The sequence below is a fragment of the Micromys minutus genome (assembly GCF_963924665.1).
Source record: "Micromys minutus genome assembly, chromosome: 26".
Classification (NCBI taxonomy): Eukaryota; Metazoa; Chordata; class Mammalia; order Rodentia; family Muridae; genus Micromys; species Micromys minutus.
Window position 1 is genome coordinate 34369427 of NC_137961.1, and position 21945 is coordinate 34391371.

General features: G+C 47.4%; 2 protein-coding genes across 4 annotated transcripts in view; one reads left to right on the plus strand and one right to left on the minus strand.

Annotated features, from left to right (window-relative positions):
- The first annotated feature begins 3282 nt into the window (after window positions 1-3282).
- Window positions 3283-5998, plus strand: LYRM2 (LYR motif containing 2). Its single transcript, XM_080938707.1, has 3 exons — window positions 3283-3343; window positions 3738-3878; window positions 4250-5998. The coding sequence occupies exons 1-3, from the start codon at window positions 3299-3301 to the stop codon at window positions 4328-4330; spliced, it is 267 nt and encodes an 88-aa protein (XP_080794833.1). The 5' UTR covers window positions 3283-3298; the 3' UTR covers window positions 4331-5998.
- A 1841-nt stretch (window positions 5999-7839) lies between these two features.
- The window catches only part of ANKRD6 (ankyrin repeat domain 6), a gene marked incomplete at its 5' end in the record, with an annotated part of 127003 nt that continues 112897 nt past the window's right edge, over window positions 7840-21945 (minus strand). For all 3 annotated transcript variants that reach the window (XM_080938700.1, XM_080938698.1, XM_080938699.1), the window contains 9 exons: window positions 7840-10445; window positions 12763-12889; window positions 14001-14114; window positions 14782-14934; window positions 16107-16292; window positions 16599-16730; window positions 17699-17803; window positions 20559-20636; window positions 21397-21495. In XM_080938700.1, the coding sequence (XP_080794826.1) occupies window positions 9916-10445; window positions 12763-12889; window positions 14001-14114; window positions 14782-14934; window positions 16107-16292; window positions 16599-16730; window positions 17699-17803; window positions 20559-20636; window positions 21397-21495 (1524 nt within the window). In that variant the 3' untranslated portion in view covers window positions 7840-9915. The remainder of the gene's footprint in view (window positions 10446-12762; window positions 12890-14000; window positions 14115-14781; window positions 14935-16106; window positions 16293-16598; window positions 16731-17698; window positions 17804-20558; window positions 20637-21396; window positions 21496-21945) is intronic.

Genomic DNA, 21945 nt, shown 5'->3' on the forward strand with positions numbered 1-21945 from the left:
GAAAGCATGAGCAGCATTTTCTCTATCCAGACGACTGGGGGAATGTCGATCAGCAGGGGGCTACACTGGTCCCTTATATGAGGAAAAGGGAAAAGTCCAAAGCCTGAAGTCCAAGGTATCCCCAGGACTCGGGGGGACCAAACAAAGACACAAGCTGTTAAGTAAATTGTCACTGCACTGGACAGGGATCAGGACTGAAAAACCAGAAGAAACCATGGTTCCCGGTACCAGGACTTTTAAATGAAGCCAAAAGGTGAAAACTGAGCTAAAAAATGAAGTCTCACCCTGGGGAAAGGATCAACCAAGCCTTAAAGACTATGGCCAGGGGTACCTCCACATCCAAGAATACCAGAGGCGTGTTGAATGCTCAACAGTCACTCTGATCCAGGGATCATTTATACCAACCAAAGGAAAAACTTACCAGTCGCTGCTGTTCAGTGGGGTGGTGGGCTGGAAAATGAGTCTTTGCAGGTAGAGTGAAGATGGGGGGGGGGGGAGGCTGTAGGCACCAGGATATCCTGAGTCACAAAACACCAGTGTTAGGGTTTTGTGGTGGAAGGAGTACCTTGATGGATCAGTGCCAAAGAATGCCTCAAAGATCACAGCACTCAACGGGTCTCACTCAAGAGATTTATTGGTGTGGAGTTGGGGAAAGTGCAAAGCCTCTTCTGACAGAGAGACAGCTGGCTGTTGTGGCTGGTGATGACATGGCTGCTGGGGCTAAGTCACTGGGGAGCACCTGGTTTCTTAATGTCCTTGTCACTGTTCTGCTGCTGTGAAGACATACCAGGACAAAGGCAACTTTTGTCAAAGAAAGCAATTAGAGGCCTGCTTACAATTTCAGAGGCTTAGACCAGGATCATCTTGGCTGGGAACGTGGTGGTACGCCGGCTGACTTGGTGCTGGGAAGTAACTGGCTTTCTGCTGACTCAATACAGGCCAGATCAGACAAGAATAAAAGTGAATGAATGCAGGTTCAATTGGTGCAATTTCCAGATGGGTTCTACACCTGGAGCCACAGGCAGCAGAAGACTATCACATTAGCCATAGCTTGAGCATAGAAACATCAAAGCCCACCCCCACAGTGACACACTTCCAACAAGTCCATATGTATTCCAAAAAGGCCACACCTCCTAAGAGTGCTATTGACCAAACATTCGAACACACTAGGCTATGGGGCCATACCTATTCAAGCTACTATAGCTTATATTTTTAATAAAAGGGTTTTTAAAGTATTTTGGATAAGCATGGATTTTATAATTTTTTAAGATATTACATATACAGCATTCCACTTGCATGTTTGCCTGCAGGCCAGAAGAGGGCACCAGATCTCATTATAGATGGTTGTGAGCCACCAATTGGTTACTGGGAATTGAACTCAGGACCTCTGGAAGAGGAGACAGTGCATCTAAACTGGTATTTAAATAGCATCTAAATACCAATTGGTTCTTACAAATGATAAATTTAAAAGGCCAGTCATCTCTGGTTCCATAACTGGGTTGATTGCAGTCCATGCTGACACCTCACTCATGGGCCCCATGTCTCCCTGTATCCTTTGTAGGTCTAATGACCCTAAAGAACAGCACCTGCCCCTTCTTAGAAATCAAATATTAAAGTCACTATCAGAACTGAGAAATGAAGGTTATACCTTCTTGTCCTGATCTTCCCTGACTCCATGTTGTGTGTGCTCAGGAACATACTTAGTCACTCAAACCCCAAACAGTTAAATCCACCGTGGCAGCCTGTTTGGATTATGTATCAGATGCATAATGAAAATATCTTCTGGTTGTATAGCCAAAACAAATGCTACCAGGTTCCCCTGACTTACACCTGACAATAACATTGTGTCTTTTGTCTTTAAAAGTGCTGTCCCCTGAGCTTTGGTGCTGAGAGTTTATTTGGGGTGAGAACCTACTCTCAGTCAATTTAGTAACACTGCATTGACCTTCAAAGCTTTTCTACTCAAAATATAAATCTTTGAGACAGGGAATATATATATCCATATACAACACTGCCTGTGGCTAGCATGATTGTAGTGAAATGAATGTTTAAAATACCTGTTCTCGGTGCCCAACGTAGACCCAGCACTAATTCAGAATTCTTATAAATATCCCCAGGTGATGTGGAAAGAAATAGCTTAACGCCTTTCCAAGGGTCACAGAAAACAATAATAAAATATCCTAACAATAAACTACTGGATCTGTCAGAACAACAACCAAAAGGCAAAATTTAGTTTGGTACTTGTCCAAGATAAAACAAGACTGATCAGATTATTCAGACCCCAAAAGACCCTATCATCAAAAAGATTACTACAATGAGCAGAGAAAGAATTATTTAATAAATTATCTTGAATTTTTAGTCTAGTGGCTGGAAAAGGGCTGAGATCCATATTGTGCCATGAATGAACATAACTTTTGGATGAAGTAAATACAAAACTGATCAGAAAATTACAATTTTACAACAGCCTTGAGTAGAAGATAAAATTGTAAACTCTTAAAGGAAACAAGTAAGTTAATCTAGAGTTAAAGCTCTGTGTATAATTATCCAAGGGCCACTAAAATGGCTCAGACAGTAAAGGTGCTTTGCCCCAAAACTGATAATACAGATTTGATTCTCAAGATCCCATATTAGAGAAAAATTGAAAAACAAACAAACAAACAAACACGAGAAGCGTCTCTCACAATGCCTGAGAATCTAAACGCCGAGAATGATACGCGGCTGGAGCAGTTCTCAGCAGTTCCATAGGAAACACTTGCGAGGGAGGAGGGAGAGGCCCTTTCTTATGGTTCAGAGATGAAACCATAGCGTACAGCTGGAAAGAGTGCTTAGGTCACAAATGAAGCAATCAGATGCTCAGTACTGCATAGCTGAACATTTTTGGTTCTATGTTGACTTCACGTAGTGCTACTTGGAAAATAATCCGGCAGAGATTCAATAATCCGATTTCTGAGTATGTGGTGTGGGGGACAAAAACAAAAAAGCGAGAGGCCTCATGAGTAGGGAAAGTGCACTGGGCCGCGAAAGGTTTAGAAAAAAAAGAAAAGATTGATTCCAGGACGGTCTTTTCGGTTACACACAAGCAAGGGTGCTCCAAAAAGCACATAATTCCTCCCCTCCCATAAAACGATTAAGCTCCTAGGTGATGAATTCCTTGTAGCATTCTCGGGGTGGGAGTGTTGGGAGGACTCGCGCGTCCGTCTCCTAGGAACCAGGTTCTCCCGTCCCCTACTTCCGCTTCCGGGTCCAGGTGCTCGAGGTTCACTTCCGCCCGTGCATCCCAGCCGCTGCCCTAGGCAACATGGCGGCTTCCCGCTTGCCTCCCGCGGCCCTGACGCTGAAGCAGGTACCGCTGTTCTCTCAACCCCGCGGGCCCGGGGCGCCCGCCTGGAGAGGGCCCGCGTAGTCCTGACCGCGTGGGGTTAGGCGGAGGCTGGCGGTGCCCGCGGAGGTAGCTCCGCTCCTGAGGGGTTGCCTCTTTCCTATGTGGTCTTTGGAAGCACCCTCCCTGCGAGCTGGCTCACCACAGCCACCGCGGACCTCGGCCTACAGCCTGAGTCAGCCTCGGGACGGCGGGGTGGTAGGTGTGCCCTACCCACGCAAACCGCCGGGATGAACTTTGATTTTGGTCTTGTTCTGTTTGCTATCGGGGACCAAAGGGACATTTGTGCTTACAGTTTTCTCTGCTAAGGTGGAGCCGGCGGGTGTGTAGTAATTTATGTTTCTCCTTCCCTGAGCAGTTCATGAGAAGGCAACAAGTTCTCCTCCTCTACAGAAAGATTTTGCGAGCGATTAGGCAAGTTCCAAGTGATTCCGACCGAAAATACCTTCAGGACTGGGCCAGGGAAGAATTTAAAAGAAACAAAAATGTCACAGAAGAGGTGAGAGCAAGAACACGCTGGGCCCACCTTTGTCCCATTGTATTACTGAGCTTGTAAAGTTTAGCCCACATCCGGGGATATGCCACTGACCACTGCTGCGTTCCTGCTGGATGTTTTACATTTGTTTTGCAGCAGTATCTGACTTTGTACTGTGTAGCTTAGCCGGCTTTCTACATCCCACCACTGGGTTTTTTGTTGGGGATTCTTTTGGTGAAGGAATTTAATATAGTGCCTTGGGTGTGGTAAGCCCACAGTTAGAACCTGTAACCAGCCACTGCCGAGTGTAGCTCTTGAGTGTAGCAAATACGATAATAGAACTTTGTCGTGGTTAACCTGGTAAGACAGTGACTAGATTCTCCTTCCCTCCACAGGACACAATCCGAATGATGATTACCCAAGGCAATATCCAGCTAAAGGAGCTAGAAAGGACACTTGCTCTAGCCAAATCTTAACTGAAAGATTTTCAGACCTCCATGGGTTATGCACAGGCACAAAGCACCCAAAAAGATGATAATCACTCTAATCAAGAATGCAAATGAAGGTGTGTTGACATTTCCCCTACAGTCAGTCTGCGACTGTGATTAAAATGTGAACTATGTCAAGACTCTCGAGAGCTTGGAAGCCCACGTTGCTTCATGGGAGATGAAATGGCAGCCACTTTGAAAAACAGACTAGTTATTCTTCAAAAGGCAGCGAGGACAGGGCTGGTAAGATGGCTGAAGTGAAGGCTCTTGCTGCCAAGGACCTGAGTTTGATCCCTGGGATGCACAAGGTAGAAGGAGAAAACCACTCCAGAAAGTTGTCCTCTGACCTCCACATGGGCACTGTGGCACACAAACCAAAAAAATGAGTAAATGTGATTAAAATAAAGTGGGAATGTGACAGGCAGTTGCCTCATACTTTAGCAAGTCTCTGACAAGGAGAACTGAAGCCTTAGCTGTATAAAAAGTGTATGACAGAGTTCAGCATTCTTTGGCTTTTTGAGACAGAATGTTCCCATGTAACCCTGGTAGTCCTAGAACTCACTTTGTTGACCAGGCTGCCTTTATCTCCCAAGTACTAGGATTAAAGGTGTGTGCCACCATACCCAGATGAATTCAGCATTCTTCTTTTTTTAGTATTTATTTATTATATATAAATCCACTGTAGGTGTCGTCAGACACACTAGAAGAGGGCATCAGATCTCATTACAGTTGGTTGCTGGGAATTGAACTCAGGACCCCTGGAAGAGCAGACATACTCTTAACCACTGAGCCATCTCTCCAGCCCCAAATTCAGCATTCTTCAAAACTGGATTCAGAATGTCCGTTAACTGATGCAGCTTCATGCTTTGAAGGTAAGTTTACAGTGTAGGGGAGATTGTTGAGTCCCCCCCCCCACAGTCCCCCAGCATAGCTGTAGCTATTTTATTCTATGCCTGCCAGTCACTGACACAGAAAGATTACTTGACTTAGAGCAGGGCCATGCTGACTGTGTATCCAATTATGTGTGAGGTTTGTTGATCTTAAATTCTACAAAGCTTTACAAAGGACCCATCAAACTAAAGGTCAGTATGAGCTGTTGTGTCTAATGACTCGAGTCAGAGCTGACCACTGGGAAGCACTTCTGCACCTCTGTATGTGGTTTTCGCCTTTATAAGCTGACAAGAACAATATTCGGGATTGTAGCCTTAGCCCTGAACTCTGTGCTAAGGCCCAGATTGATCGGTCTTAGGGTGTGCAGTCAAAAAACCAACCCGATCATTGTGGTTTTTGTGAACAACTCCTTTTTCAATAAAGAGTTTAACAACAAGTTATGACATAACAGTATGTGTGAACTTCGCCGTGACACTTCAGACTGTAAGAATATAATATGTTGTGATGCCTAGATCTCAGGCTGTTAAGAAAACATACAGGACCGGTTGTGTACTGACTCTAGGAGACACTCTGGAAAAGAGACTCTCTTGCTGGGGATCATGACCTTTGGAGCCAAACAACTCTTACGGGCTGAATGTCACGTAACCACAGTATGATTAATAACAGCCATATTTATGGTTGTGGGTCACCATAATATATTAATCTGTATTAAAGGCTCACAGCATCAGGAAAGTTGAGAACTTGCTGGAAAAACCCACTTTGTCCTTCAGAGTTTTGAAGTTACTTTGTTCAGGTGTGACGTGGTTTGATAGCCAAAAGACTGAGACTTAGTGGAGCTTTGTTGGAAATGAATAGATAAGAACCCCAAGAAGAGGGGTGAAGACCGGGTGTGTGGTTCAGCTCCTACACCTAGCATCCTCATGGAAGGTTGAATCACCATGGAAAAGTCTCGTACACTGCATTCTTCTGCAAAAATTGGAGGAAGAAACACGTCACAAAGTTGACAACTTACTGAAATACATACAAGTGAAAGCCTGTTGATGAATCTGAACTCATCCTGTGAGCAGAAGTCCCTGTCCCATCAATGCAGAGAAGCCAAACCGGGAACCCGACTGGTCTCCTGCACTAGTGCCTGAAAAGATGGTGCAAAATGAGCTTGATCTGTGTTCCAGCCCAACATACAAGTCAGGTTTGTTTTTCAAATACTTGGTTTTGCAAAAACAGCTGACAAGCATTGTGAACAGTTCAGGGTTTCTTTTTGAAACAGGGTCTCCTGTTCTAATTCTCCACCCTCCAGCTTCCAAGTGCCACCATGTTTTCTGTCGACAGTCTCCAGTGGAGAAGATGTTAAACAGTGCCCTTGGTGGTCTGCTCGGCATGCAGATTCAAATACAGGCCCTGAGTACGTCTAAAGTCTTCAGACTAAACACTTGCCAGATGTGAACAGTGACGGTCTGACGATGGTCTGGCAGTGGTGTACAGGCAGTTCTATAAAGCACACACGGCTGTCAGAGCCCAGGGCATGCTGAGGCTTGGTTTTGGTTTTTGTGCTTCCTTAGCTATGGCTAGGCCTGAGCTCAGGTCCTCCTGCCTCTGTCAAGTGCCAGAATTAAAGGTGTGTACCATCGCACCCTAACTATTTTTAAGATGGGTAAAAACACTAATGATGAAACTGTTTTCAAAGGGAAAGGTTAATGTAACACCCTTTATCTCTGAGGGACATTTCTACTTTTTACATTTCAGGTGCAATTAGCTAGGTCAGGGACAAAATTGAAAAAGTGGGAGATTTGAGAGGAGGCAACATGGCACATCTCTAGATGGATAAAGATGTTATAATTATTTCTAAGGGTTTCTTTTTTTAAAAAGATTTATTATATATATAGAAGTACAATGTAGCTGTCTTTAGACACACCAGAAAAAGGTATCAAATCACATTACAGATGGTTGTGAGCCACCATGTGGTTGCTGGGATTTGAACTCAGGACTTCTGGAAGAGCAGTCAGTGCTTAACCATCTCTCCAGCTTTTTCTAAGGGTTTCTATGGGTCTGTTTATCTTATCTAGGTGGGCAGTTAATATCTTTGTCCACTGACTGTAAGCTTATTGTGTAGAGGGTCTGTGGATTAGGGATTAATATATAAACCTGTTTGTTAATTAATGATAGTGGAGTCATACCTTTACTGGGTGGTAGAGGAAAGTGAGTGAAAACAACACCCTGGGGCAGTTGTGGGCCACCTGGGACAGAGGCAGCAGGGGTGGGGTGAACCGTGACAGAGTTCTTTAGGTGCAGCATAGAGCCGATAAGATAGAGATAGCCCGCAGTGCCATGTGGCCCTATGGGAGCCGGCACTAACGCAGAATAAAATGCTACCACATATCATTTTTACCGCTATAAGCTGCTGTGTGGGTACTCGGAATTGAACCTGAATCATGAAGTTCTTTTATTAGATGTTTTCCTTGGGTACAGGGCCACAGTCACAATGCAGGCCGGTATGTCAAGTGGCTGGGGGCAGGCTCTCGGGAATTCTGGAATGCAGTGAGCAGAACTAATGACTGTAAGAAAAGTAGGGTACTGACAGAACCGAAAACAACGTTTAATGCTTATAGGAGACACAAGTTCAAGGTAATAAAAACAATTAGGCATCATGCCTTGCACACACAAATCTAAACATGTATTTCAGACTCCCCAAATCAAAAGTGATGCCAGATTAACACTTTGACCCCGTCACAGATACTCAGTATACAGTCTAAGAGATGTGCTAACAATGACTTGTTTTTTAAAAAGGACATTGATACACAACACTACTGTTTTATAACGTGTTTCTCCACGGCTGTTGACACTTTTAGGCCTCAGTTTGAAACATGACCTATGTGAGCGTATATAGTATAAACAGTTACCTGTAAAAGTATAGCTGGGATACTTGCTAGTTTTTGCACATAGCACAAAGGGAAAAGACACGGCTGATCTTCAGTGCTTTATAATGGCTGAGGAACAATTGCAACAAACCCAACACTGATGTAACAAAACATGATTGGCCATGGGGTCACTCTTTAATCCCAGAACTCAGGTGGCTGAGACAGGAAGATCATGAGTTCAAAGCCAGTCTAGAGTACAAGGTAAAGCCTTCCAAAACAAGCCAACCACTTCTTCCTTAGAACTCAGCCCTGTGGGTAAGGAGCTGACTGGCCTTCGTCTATAGCCTGGTCTTTATGCTGTTTGACTTGACAAAAGCATCCATTCACAGTGATAAGCTGCCTGCTTCTCATGGGGAGGAGGTATATCATCAAAGTTCTGCCACCAAGAAATCCTGTGGTCTAGACTTGATGTTCAATTACAGTTGATTTCTGCATTTTTTGCCAAGGGTATCTTGAGGTAATAAGTATTCTAATAGTGAAAATAACTCCAGCTTGGAGCATAACTTGCTGAACTCAGGGTTTCATCTCTTACTTAGTATTAGGCAGGTCCCAATAATCTGGTGTATAAATAAGGAATGATCCTACAGGAGTGACACTTTGTTCTGGGTAGTGTCATAGCAGGGCCAGGGGTGAGTGAGCTGAGGACAGGACTCCAATGAAGGAGAATGGGAAAGGGCTGCACCTCCCAAGAGGCTGAGGACAGGTCAGTCTCATGAAGTAATTGGACTCACACAACAGATTAGATTCTATACACAGTACCTACCCTGTTATGTTTATAGGAATGTCTATATCCATGGATTGTCACTGTAAGAAAAAGGAAGAACTTGGCTTGACAAAGGGATAAATGCACACTATTCCACAAAGATCACTTCTCTTTGGCTCAATGAACAGCATTTTGGTTACAATTCATAGATAGTAGTTATTAGGTCCTTAGGCTTAGAGACACAGAAATTTCTATGCATATGCGGACATGACCCATGTTCCAATGGATTAGACAAACCCAAGGTCCCAACCAAGACTGTCACCACCTCAGTCTGGTACATCTTACTCAGTAAACAAGTAAAGCCTTCTGATGGCTTGATGTTCTTCAGTGAGAAGTCAATTCAAAATTAAACTCTCATGATAGTTGCCTTATTCTTTACAAAACAGGGAACAAAGTCTTGACTTCAGAAAGGAAATCTAGGGTAACCGGCTGGAGTTGTTTGGTGAGTGTTTTCCCATTAATCTGCTCAGTTATTTGGTAAAACCACAGTAACTGACCCATGTTTTAAACTTTTCTCATTTGAAGTCAGCAACTCCTTCTATTCACACGACCCTCACACTTACCTAAGACATACTGGGCACTGGGGTCATTACCATGTATTTCCTTAAAATCTGAGCGTCTCTAGTCAAATGGGAGAAAAAGGGCTTCCCGAACCCAAGTCCCAGCTCTGCTAGAAGGACGTCTAGGCACAGCAGGTATGTAGCCGTGGGTCTGAATGGCTGCTAGAGGTCCCAGAGAGTGAGCCATCTGCTCTGCTTGTGACATTCCGTATCACCGAATCGCACATGTAGGTACAGCTTCTTGGTGTGGCTTGCTTTTTATGAACATCTTCCCAGGGTTCGTTTTAACCAGTGAAGGCCTTGTAACTGCAGAGCACAGGAAGTATGCATTCACAACAAATTAAAGGCAAACCCACCTTGTGCATGACAACCAACTCCTGGGACACAGTTACTTTGCTGTTTTCAAGCCAGGAACCCTTTTGGGTCCACCTCAGGGTCTGGGTTTTACTTCTGCACCTTTGTCCGAAGCTTGGCAAGTTCCTCTTCCAGACTTCTGATGTGCTCCTTCAACGTGGCCTCTTCTTGCTGAGCTTTCTGACTGGCTTGGCTTCGCGCTTCCTCAATTTTCCGTTCATACCACTTTTCCATCTGTGCAGAAACAGCCTCAAAAAAATACTGGGTTAGTTCCAGGGCTTGCGAGGCGTCCCGAGCATCACTGCTGGCTGCTGATGGCTGCTGCCCACTGGGGCTGCTGGCTGCTGGCTGCTGGCCTCGATGTTTGGTCTGCCCACTTCTCCCACACTTCTTGGTTTGAGTGCCTCGGTTGACACAGGACCCCGTTGGCTGATCACACCTGGAAGCGCCCGGGGCCTTGACCTTCCTTAACCCGGAGCCTGTGCAGTCAGAAGGAAGCAGCTCCTGCTGGTGTCTGTGGGCAGCGGTGGTATTGAGTGCCTTGTCCTTGGGCCTGACAACCTGAGAGGAGCTGTCAGAAGCTGCTCCTGGCCCTGCAGCTACGACTGGTTGGTCTACAGCTGTTTTCAAAGTAGAAACAAATGTCAAAGCAATATCCACACTTAACCACTGGACTGCAGGTCCTTGGCTCTTCTGGGTACTGCTCACCCACCCACTTCCCCATGCTTTCCCTCACCCTTTTCTCCCTCCCTCCCACTTTATCTCCAGGTCTCCCATCTGAGTTCATCATGCTGTCTCCGATTCTGTATTAGCCATAGGGATAACATATCAGGTAGATTTCTGGCCTTTCTGTATGGCCTGTAGTAGATGTCTCTGGGTCCTGTTTCTAATGTCTAAGGATGACAAAACTTACAAAGAGTCTCAACACAGAAAGAGCACTAATGGATATAAGCCTGTGTCCCAATTTGGTTTTGGGACGCTTTGTTTGAAAGGGTCTTACTACATGGTGGAACTCAGAGATCCAGATGCTTCTGCCTCCTAAATGCTGAGAACAACCCCACAGGTAATCTCTCTTAGGGGTGACTTTTCAGAGAGGAAGGTAAGCCACACTCCTCACCCAACACTTCAACCCACATCCCATTCACTGTGGCCAGTTCCACAGCTAGTCCTAGCATGAGAAGTTGGCTCTAAATTTGCTGGCACAGAGCTAAAGTCATGTAAGCAGATAGGGATATATGAAACACCTGACCTATCAAAGTTCCCCAGTAGGACTTAATTCCTAAGCTATAACATCTTTAGAATTACCATGTAAAGAAAATATGGTTTATACACACAATGGAGTTTGATTCGATCATAAAGGCAAAATTATACTATTTGCAGGAAAATGGATACAACCTGAGATTATTGTTTTAAGTGAAATAACCCAGACTAAAAAGGAGCAAGTCATACATGTTTTTCCCTCATATTCCTGACTCTTTTAGAACTTGAAATGTAGAGCAGGCTGGCCTTGAACTCACAGAGATCTCTGTAGGTTGAGGTCTGTATGCAGTGGAGGCTGACACTAGTTAAGGTGATACACAGATGGCAGAGAGTGTGGCTGGAACAAAGTTTTGGTAAGGCGGGAGAGGGAGCCGGAGGAGAAAGTTCTAAACCCAGGTGGTCCTAATTGGTGATAGGTAGATAGGGTTATTTCTAAGGAGTTCTATGGGTCAATTTGTTTTATCTAGGCGGGCCGCTTACATCATCAAATGGTTGTAAGCTTATCATGTGGATGTGTTGTGGACTGATAATTTAACATATAAATCTGATTGATAAATTATTGATTATTGAGCCATGATTTTACCGGGCTGTGGAGAATGTGAGCTTAGTTCCTGGCAGGCAGGGAGACAGCAGTGGGGAGAGAGCGGCGGAGGAGTGGCTCAGGTACCTCGGCAGAGAAGCAGCCGGGGCACAGATCTGGCTCTGTGGCCCGCAGACTGCCCGGCAACGTGCAGATAGAGAAGCGTGGAACCGGGAGCGCTTGTTTTTAATATTTACCACAGAGATCCATCTGCCTCTGCCTCCCCAAGTGCTGGATTAAAGGCATGTGCTGCCGCGTCCAACTAGAATCTAGACTCTGAAGACTGAAGAGGGGCTGTTTGGAGAGGAATTAACAGAGGGGCACCTGCTGGAGTTTGAAGTGATACATGTGTGTGGAAATAAAATCAAACCATTTTGTACAATGAACACAGTTTTTACAATTATCAAGTGCACACCACTTAAAGCAGGTCTTAACACCCAGGGCAAGTTCAGGACACTAGAGGCTGCTTAAAAGCTTTGCAGGGTTAAGTGAAGGCAGGAGTCTACTAGAATAGGAGCAAAGGGGGAAAGGCCGGCTCGGGAGAAAGCTGGTCCTTCATTGTTCCGCATCTTCAGGATCCGCTGACCCTTGACAGAAGCTACGGCCATCTGGGAAGAGGAACCTTAACTGAGAGACTACGTCTGTCCTTCAGACTGCAGGCAAGTCTGGGGGAGCATCCCCTTCATTAACTGATGTGTGAGAGCCCAGCCTCCTGTGCGCACAATTACTCCTATCAAGTGGTCCTGGGGTAAGAAAACAAGCTGACCAAAATGGGAACCAGGGTTTGCTCTAAGGTCTGTATCAGTTCCTGCCTTCAGGGTCCTACCTTCAATTCCTGCTGACTTCCCTCGGTAATGGAGCGTGACCTGGGATGTTTAAGCTAAATCAACCCTTTTCTTCTCAGGCTGCTTTTGGTCATGACGTTTAAAACCACAAGGACACCTATCAACATCCCTTATTTTATTCTGCACTCCCACGACATCTGGTTACTTCAGGCTTCCTAACATTCAAGCCTCACGGTGTTTGCTGCAGTTCTGAGGTATGGACAATGTTCAGGTCAGGAAGTGGGTCTCTGAGAGACTTTGAGTGTGAGGTACCTGGAGAGGAGTCAGAGGGAGATGGTGTGGATTTAGCTCCAAAGGGCCGAGATGCTCCAGAAAGTCTCAGCTCCAGATTCTGGATCTTCAACATACACCAGGCTTTCAGTTCATCTACCAAAGACACCTAAAATAACAAACAATACACAGAAGGTTGAGTCTGCTGAGGCTTACGAATTAACCTCTGAGGGGCTGGAAGTATGGTTCAGTGGTTAAGAGCAGACTGCTCTTTCAGAGAACCTAAATTCTATTCCCAGCACCCAGATGTCAGTTCACAACCAGTTTATAGTCTGTAACTGCAGTCACAGCAGATCTGAGGGCACCAGGCACCCCACATGGTACACAGACACACGAGCAGACAAAACACCCATACACACAAATAATCTTTTAAAACAATTTTATTTAAAGATTTCTTTTATGGGCTGGAAAGATGGCTTAGCGGGTGACAGTGTTTGCTGCCACGTCTAAAGACCTCAGTTCAATCCCCAGAACCCACGTGGTAGGAGAGATCTGTTCCACAAGCTGTCCTCAGCTCTCCACACACGTGCCTTGGCATGCACCTTCTTCCCAACCGCCCATGACAATCTGTGTATATTTGTGTGAACATGCATGAACCCTGGGAGGTGAGAAGAGTGTTAGGTGTCCTGGAGTTGGGTGACAGGTGGTTGTGAGCCACCCAGCGTGGGTGCAGGGTCCTCTGGAGGAGCAGATACACTCTTGACCGCTGAGCCAATGCTCTAGTCCCCACGAATGAACTTGTAAACTCTGACGCTCGAGGTTACAGTTGTCACATATAAAGACCAGGGATCACTCCTCCCCCCACATCTTACCTGCTACCAAAGGAAGGCTCCGAGTCACCCAGAACTCAGATGTCTAATCCCTTACACAGTCTCCAAACTAGTATTTCTGGCTGCCCTCACAAGCTCACAGGGACCAGCCCCATCTGTTGGCCTGGGAAAGCAATAGACTCCCGAAGAGGGAACTGAAGAGTGGCCAATAGAGAGATCTGGCTGACTGGCAAAGATGGCCTTTCCAGCACAGTGTCAGCAGGCTCGGCAACTCGCTCACACAGGACTACACGTCTCTGCTCCTAACTTTATTAGGGCTACGGGCACAACAGGCTACGGAATGCAAACGGCCTCTGCACGCTCAGCCTCTAGGTTTGCACTGCTAGACCTGGACCAGCTCGGCTGACGCGGTGAGCGGGCAGGGACGGACTGGCAGACGCTGGTTCTTACCTGTCGTTTCTCTCCCTCCTCCTTCTCGGCAGCTGCATGCTGTTGCAGGCGATGCAGGCATTCCGTTCTCTCCGCTGACAGCCGCTCCACCATCAGTTTGTCCAAAACACACATCTAGGGTTCAGGAGACAGAGCGCATCCTGAAATGATCTAAGAACGGCCTCTGGCAGCGTCCACAGAACAGGCAATGGACTTCAGTTCTCCCTTCTGTGAGGTTCTAGGGTTTCAGAACCCCTGCATGTATTTTCTGTAAGGTCACTGATGCCCCCCCCCTTCATCCCTAAGTCCTAATTACTTAGTAGAGCGCCAGTTCACAAAAATACACAATACTTGTATATTTTATTTTGTAAATGTTATATTTTGTATATTTTGTATAGGCAGATCATGTAGGCAGGGATTCTGATAGGTCTTAGAAGGTAAGTGCCAAAGCTATCATTAGGAACAATGACCTAGGCCCCCAGTGAGCGTGTTTCCAATCTAAGGCAGTCAAAGCATGCATGGAGAGAACAGAGGCTGCTTCAAAGACTGCTTACAAGAACCAGTGCAGCCGTTGCTCAGTGGCATCTCCTTCTTGGGCCTCTGCGTCTCCTGTGCTGGGATTAAGGGTATCCCCTCCACCCCCGCCTTTTCTTCCTTTTTCTGTTAAGAGACAGAGTCTCACTCTGCTCCCCAGACTGTCCTTGAGTTTGGGATTCTCCCGACTCAGCCTCCCGTGCTGGCGTCACAGGCTCCCGTGCTGGCAGGAATACACGACTTTCACCGAGACTGAGCCCTTGCTCACCTGGTGCTGGGTCCTGCTCTCCATCTGGCCCAGCTTCGCGTTCACTTTGCTCTGCACTGACCCCAGCTCAGCTCGAATCTCCTCCACAGTCGCCTCCAACTGGTTCTCCAGCTTGTTGATTAGAGGCTCACATCGACAACCTTTTATTGGTGCCTAGGAGGGAGAGGAAAGGAAGTGGTGGAAACGTGGCTTCATGGGCGAGACTACTGAGCTCAGATCCCAGAACCCATGTGAAAGTTCAGGTATGGCCGGCTGCGTACCTGAAACCCCAGAGCCGGGGAGGCAGCGACTGGAGCTTGCCGGCCTTAGGTTCAATGAGAGACCCTGTCTCAAAGGGTAAGGTTCAAAGGGATAAAGCAGGGTACCCAGCACCCTCTGCCCGCTTCTGCAAGAGCACACACAGGAGTATGTACCCAAATACACACAAATACACTACACTCACAGATATTCTCTACACACACACACACACACACACACACACACACACACTGAGGTTTGGTCTGTTACTAATGTGTTGCAATGCTAAATTCTGAATCCGAAGGTCTAGGCCTACCAGTAAATTCTCACATTTATAAGCTTTTGTTGAGCAAACCTCATTCCTTAATTTAAAATGATTGGTTAAATAAAATTGGTGACAGCCAATTACTGGCAGGTAGATGGGTTTTGAGTTAATGGGTTGAGGGCAGAGAAGCAGGAGGAAGAAAGGAAAGAAGACACCATGAGGAGGGGTGTCATGAACACATGGCCAGGGGGAACAGCAAGTGTTTGGGGAATGGTACTGGGGGGCAGCCAGGCCACCCCCAGCCCCACCAAGAATTGCCAAAGCCAAATAAAATAACCATAGTCTCAATCTCATTTATTTGTAAGCTAGTTGGGAATAAGCTTACATTGGTTGTACTACACACACGTGAGCACACAGGAGAGAGACAGAGACAGACAGATTGAAATTGGCCTTTCTTTATTCTACAATCATGTTGAGCACCATTGTGCAAGATAGGGAGGGAGAAGACTTAAGAGGCCAGACTGTTCCCCACACTAGCTTTGGAATGTCTCATGAATTGAGCATTAGGTCCAAAGACACTAGGATTCTGAGTGTGAGATTCTGAGGGTACCTACCTTAAACAGGCTTGAATCCACTCACTCTGGGGCCTCAAAGCAGGGGTCTCCTAAGGATGGTACAGAATGCTACAGGTAGTGACTCCCCCCTCAACCCTGGGGTCTACACAGCAGGGTACATCTGCACTGTTGGACTGGGCCATGACCTTCAGGCATAGGTTTCACAAGCCCTCAGCCTTAGCAGGGCTCTAGCCCAACGTCGCTCATACCTGCATCACTTTTCCATCCTCGCCACGGTACAGCGTGTATAGCTGGTACGCCCTGAATCCGTGGGGCGGAGGTGGAGACCAGCATCGATGTCTGCTCTTCTTTTTGGGGTGGTGATGACTGTGAAGGTTCTTTTGGTGTCCAGGTTGTTGGTCTGCTGCTGGGGTGGGGTCAGAGAGTGCTGACACCTATGGGAAGGAAGGGTCGAGACTCCTAAGTCCTGGCAACACCTACCAGCGTGACACCCTGCCGGAATGTTCCATCTCCCACACAACGCTACATAGTATAATTCTACCTCAAAAATAGCAAATAAAGAGCCCCACCTTGCTCCTGGGCTCAGAGCAGCACACCCAGAAACCCATGAGTACCATGTCCTTTGTCTAAAGCAGTGAATTTCATTTCTGTGCCTGTTCCCAAGTAGCCAGCCAAAGGAATGCGGTCCTAGCGGGGTAAGCCAGCCCCATAGCTCCCCTCCCCCTCTGCTTTCTCCTGACCTCTGGCCTTGACTTTCTCCTCCTTTCATCCTTTCTTGGCTCCTGGGAAGCTGGTGGGCAATCTCTTCTGGCTTCTTCTTTTTGGGGTACAGCTTGTTCACTGCTGGGGGTGTCTCCTGCGGAGACACTTCCCTACAAGAAAAAAAGCCCCAAATTATTCCACTTGAGCCTTTTGCCTCTGATTCCAGCTGGGAGCATTTGTGCTCTCAATACTCCATTCAATAATGGACCCTCAGGGACTTTAAGCAATGACAGATGTCTTCTACAGAGTGGGCAGGCTCAGCAGCATCTCTTGTCTGTCTGTCTGGGTTTTTATTTGTAGGAAATGAAGCATGCTCTTGGGTATGTGCTTAGATGCTTGGTTTAAAGGTGTGTGGCACTGTGCCCAGCTTAGAAATAACATCTTATGTGTCCAGAAAACAAGTCTCTGTGTCATGGTCCCTGCCAAGAACTCTCAAAGAGCTGGGCATACCACACATCTTTAATCTCAGCAGAGGCAGGTACATCTCTGAGTTCAAGGCCAGCTTAGTCTACTTAGTAAGTTCCAGACCAGCCAGGGCTATACAATGAGACCTTGTTGCCACCACCCTAACTCCCCCTCCAAAAATCTCACAAGGATACCGTATTGTTCACCCAGTGGCCCCTGCTGAGGGCTGAATGGAGCAAAGGGGACGCCAACAGAAGCTCGTAGCCTATGTATTATCCAATCCTGGTGCCATTGTTTTCTGATGCGCACAATAAAGCTATGAGTTGCCCTGGTCTATTCTCTAGTTAGAAACCGAAGAAGCAGCTCGCCCTAGTGAGTCTCAGAATCACCTAGAAAGCTGTTTCCAGCCAAAGCTCCTGTCCCAGCAGGTCCAAGCAGAGCCCTGAGAATCTCCAGGTGACATCATGCAGCACAGCCAAACCTGAGCACAATTCAGGGCGCAGTGTGGGTGTGTGCAATGGGACACAGGCCAAGGGCACGTGGGCGCAGAGGGAGGATGAAGGCTGCTCACTCACTCACACAAAGATCTGGGTCTATGGACAGAACTGGGGACACGAGGGCAGCAGTGGGGCTGGACCAGGGCACCTGGGGGCTGTGGAAGAGTCCCCCATACCTTGCTCTGTGCCACCTCATCTCTGGGCACAGACTGGGCCCTCCTCTCTTCCTTGAGCCTCTCTCTCCTTTTCCTTAGGCTTCGCCCACGACTGAAGCGCATGATCTAAAAGAGAAATACCATAGTTGTCAGGGGAATGGGGACACAGCATCAGCATGTGGCGGAGAATCCTCCCTGGGCACGGCACTCTGACCTAGCAGAACCCACAGCCTGGTGGGAAACAGCAGTAGTCATAGAAATCTCGATCTCATACGCCTTGGCCAAAGTGCACGCCCCCAACACTGTCGACTTAATTCAGACAACACCGAGGGTGTCTGTGAGCCATCAGACTAACTGGCGCCCCAAAGGAAGACTGGTGTCTGCCCCTAACAGTGCAGTTAAGGTCGGAAGACCCAACAAGGGTACAGGCCAGTAGATGTTGGGGTACCCTGCAGCATCTGGGTGAGGAGCTCTAGCACGTGATTTCAGCTACTAAGAGCTACTCGTCATCAACGGGAAAGAAGGGGAGCTGCTGGGATCAGCCAGGACCAGGAGATGGCTGTACCTGCAGTCACTGCTTGCCCTCAGCCACTGAGATGTTTAGTTGCCAGAGTGTTTAGCCACACACAGAACATGATGTGCTATTAGCCACGAGAACAGTAAGGCCACAGCCATTCTCGGGAGGAACATGGACCACACAGAACATCAGCAGTACCTTCCAGGATGCAGCCATCAGTGAACGCTGGCCCAGAGGCCTTGGGAAGGGCATCTTGTTGGTGCTGCTGTAGTCACCAAAGGCTGTACTTAGCTAAGGGTTTTGGTGAAGGGACTTTTGTTTATAGGCCAAGCAGGTTAACCACTGGCAACAAAACAATATGCAAAGAGGATGTTCGTGAGTTCAAAGTTCCTCCGTGCAAGGGTAAGGTTTGGTACGTAGAACTGCATATGGAATGCGATGGTTTGTATATGTTCGGCCTAGGGTGGCACTGTTGGGAGGTGTGGCCTTGTGGGTGTGGCTTTAATACCCTAGTCCTAGCGGTCTGGAAATCAGTGTTCTGCTGGCCGACTTCAGATGAGGATGTAGAACTCTCATCTCCTCCTGCACCATGCCTGTCTGGACACTTCTATGCTCCTGCCTTAATGACATTGGACTGACCCTCTGTAGGGCAGCCCCAATTAAATGTTGTCCTTATAAGAGTTTACTCACAGCAGTTAACCCTCAGTAAGACACTGCTCCTACCCTGGTAAGACAAGGTCTCATGTGGCCCAGGCTGGGCTTTAGACTTCTGATTCTTCCACCTCTATCTCCCAAACCCTGGGATTGTGGACATGAACCACCACCCTTAAAAGCAGATCCCCTAACACCAGTCCTAGGCCTTAGCTCAGCTGTCTGCTGTGCTCACGTAGACTTCTGCCCTGTGACTGGCCGGCTTGCTGCCTGTGGGTCTTCAGACACCGAACTCGCTCATCAGCCTCTCTCCTGCACACTCTCACCGCTGACACTTGCTGACATTTCTCCTCTGTTTTTATTTCCTTCTCATTCTCCTGTCCTTGACTCTGTTCCTTTGTTTTCACTTTAATAGGAGCTGGGAGAAGAAACGGGAAAGTACTTATGTCCAATCCACCACTACTTACAGGAAGTGATTTGGAAGGGAGGGCGGGTAGGCATCTCCTCTGTTTCGATTTCATTTGAAATGTAAGTAAAGAAAATATCCAGTAAAAGAATTCTATCGTGTACAGAAACATTAAAAAAAAAAAAAAAAAAAAAAAAAAAAAAAAAAAAGAGTTGCCTTGGTCATGGTATCTATTCACAGCAGTAAAACTCTAAGACATGGAATTTGTACAGTATGTCCTCTATCCAGCTGCTATGAAAACCTAAGCCACTTTTATTAGGTTTTTTTATGTGTATGGGTGTTTACCTGCCTACACACACACACACACACACACACACACACACACACACACACGTGTGCACACACACATGCAGTACCCACAGAGGCCAGAAGAGGACACTAGATCCTTGGAACTGTGGTTATGTATGATTGTAAACTATGATGTGGGTGCTAGGAACTGGACCTGGGTCCTCTGCAAGAGCAGGCAGTGGTCTCAGCTCCCAAATGACCTCTCCAGCCCCCTAAGACTGTTAAACAGAGGGGAACTATTCAGGAAGAGAGCTAAGGTGAAGACCCTTGAACTCCGCTTCAGAAGACAAGTGCGAGGTGTGTGGCTGGTGACTTCTGCAGTCCCACCAGACATGGTGCTGAGGATAAAGCTGAATGGATAGCAAATGTTGAAATGGCAGACAGATGAACTGCTGCTGACATTTCTGTGGCACTCTCTACTTCCTGATTATGGCGGACCAGCACTTTTCCACTTTTGCAAAGTGGAAGTGAGGTGAGGTACCCCACCCTTGCATGAATGGGGTCCTGGGACCCTGACTAGGGGCAACAGGGGATGAAAACAGAGGCACATAGACACTGAAAAGCTGTGATCAGCTTGGCTGTGCTCACTCCGATGGGGCAGCTGCAGCACCCTGGAAGCCGAGCATGCTCATTATATACAGCAGAACAGGAGCCGGGGTTACTATATGCAAGGGGCGGGGTTTATTGTATACCACTGAATAAGGAGCAAGTTCAGCTACTCTGAGTATGAGCAGTCTCTGAGGGGAGCAATCTTCAGGAAACATCTATGGAGGACAAGTTATGGTAAACAGTTCTGCATGCACTTTCAGCATCCGCACATGGACCGGAAGGATTTGAAGCCCTCTGTTCTCAGCTTTGAGTGCTCATTGGCTTCACCACCCCTCCGGCGTCACTGGGGAAGACTGTATCCTCCATGGACCTTGGCATGGTCATTCTCAGAAAGAGGCAGTAAGTCCTACCTGGGGAGCCTTGGTGAGGAGCAGAGCAACCTCAGGATTATTGTGGTATCGCGCGGTCTCCAGTGGGGTCTGGCCTGCCTGAGGGAAGACATAGGGAAGGCAGGTGACAGAGGAACGCCAGGAGGAAGTAGCCCCACTTCACATCACACTCCAGGAAGAGCCACTCCCAGACCTCGGGTCCTCGGTGGACTACACCAGCAAGGCCCATTAAAGCCTCTTGGCCTCAGAGGGCTGGGAAAGAGGGAGGTAAGCATGAGGAAGAGCAAAGGTGGACATTTCTGTTGAGCAAGACAAAGGGTCAGAAAATCCAGCTAGGCGTGAAGTCTCCTCCAGGAGCAGCCTCAGCACAAATCCAGCCATCTTGCAGACTGCACAGTTAAAAGTCAGAAATGGATGTCAGTTGGGTTCCAAAGGAAAGGAGAATGTCTGCTCATTGTGGACAGACTCAGAGCTATACTGAAGGAAGAAGACTGGGTGGGGCAGGGTGAGCTAGACACAGAGACAAGGGATACTAGCTTCAGTACCTTCCCTTGGAGGAAGAAGGGACCTACCACTATGGGGCCTACAAAAATGATCAGGCATGCTGAAAAAGGACAGGCAGTCTCAGAGAGAAAGGCAGTGGGGTTCTGATGGTCAGGAGGCCATCTTGAGACCCACAGGCCAGCTTGTTGCCAGGCTGCGCTCACCCAGCCCAGTGTCTAAGAGACTTGTTAACTCCTAGGGCTGCTTGGAGCTGGCCCAGTGCAGATGAAGGCCTCCGGAGCTGTGGTTTGGGAGAAGCTCACTGGATCCTTAGGACCCGTGAGTCTGTGGAACTCTCTGCAGCGGTTCGACTTACATGGTTCACCACGGCTGTGTCAGCACCAGCTTCCAGCAGCATTTTAACTACCTTCTTGTGATTTAGGGCAGAAGCCACATGGAGGGCCGTGTCTCCAGCCTGGAAGCAACCAGAAGAAAGCTTGCTCAACAGACTTATTGGCTCTCGGCTAGCTATGCATCTCTGCCTAGGATGTTCTCCAAATCCAAGCAAGACTTGCCATAAAAATAAGAAGCTCTCCATGCAAGCCTGGAAGAGCCCCCAAAGCTGAATGGTCAATGGGTTCACCACATACTCCTTCCTGTCTTAGGAGTGCAGAAGCCACACGTCAGGATTACATTTGTCTGGGTGAAAAGAACCAGTTGGGTTGCTGAGAACAAAGGGCCTCAAAGCTTCTGGGAGACAGGCTTGGGGGATAAGACCAGTCTCCCCATTTATCAGTCCAGGGAGGTCAGGGTTAGAAGCACTGGGCTTCTGAGCTAAGACTGAGGAAAAGCCGAGAGCTCACACCTGAACCTCAGCTAGCTGCGTGAACCGAGGACCCCAGGAAAGTTTATCTGCCAGCTCAGC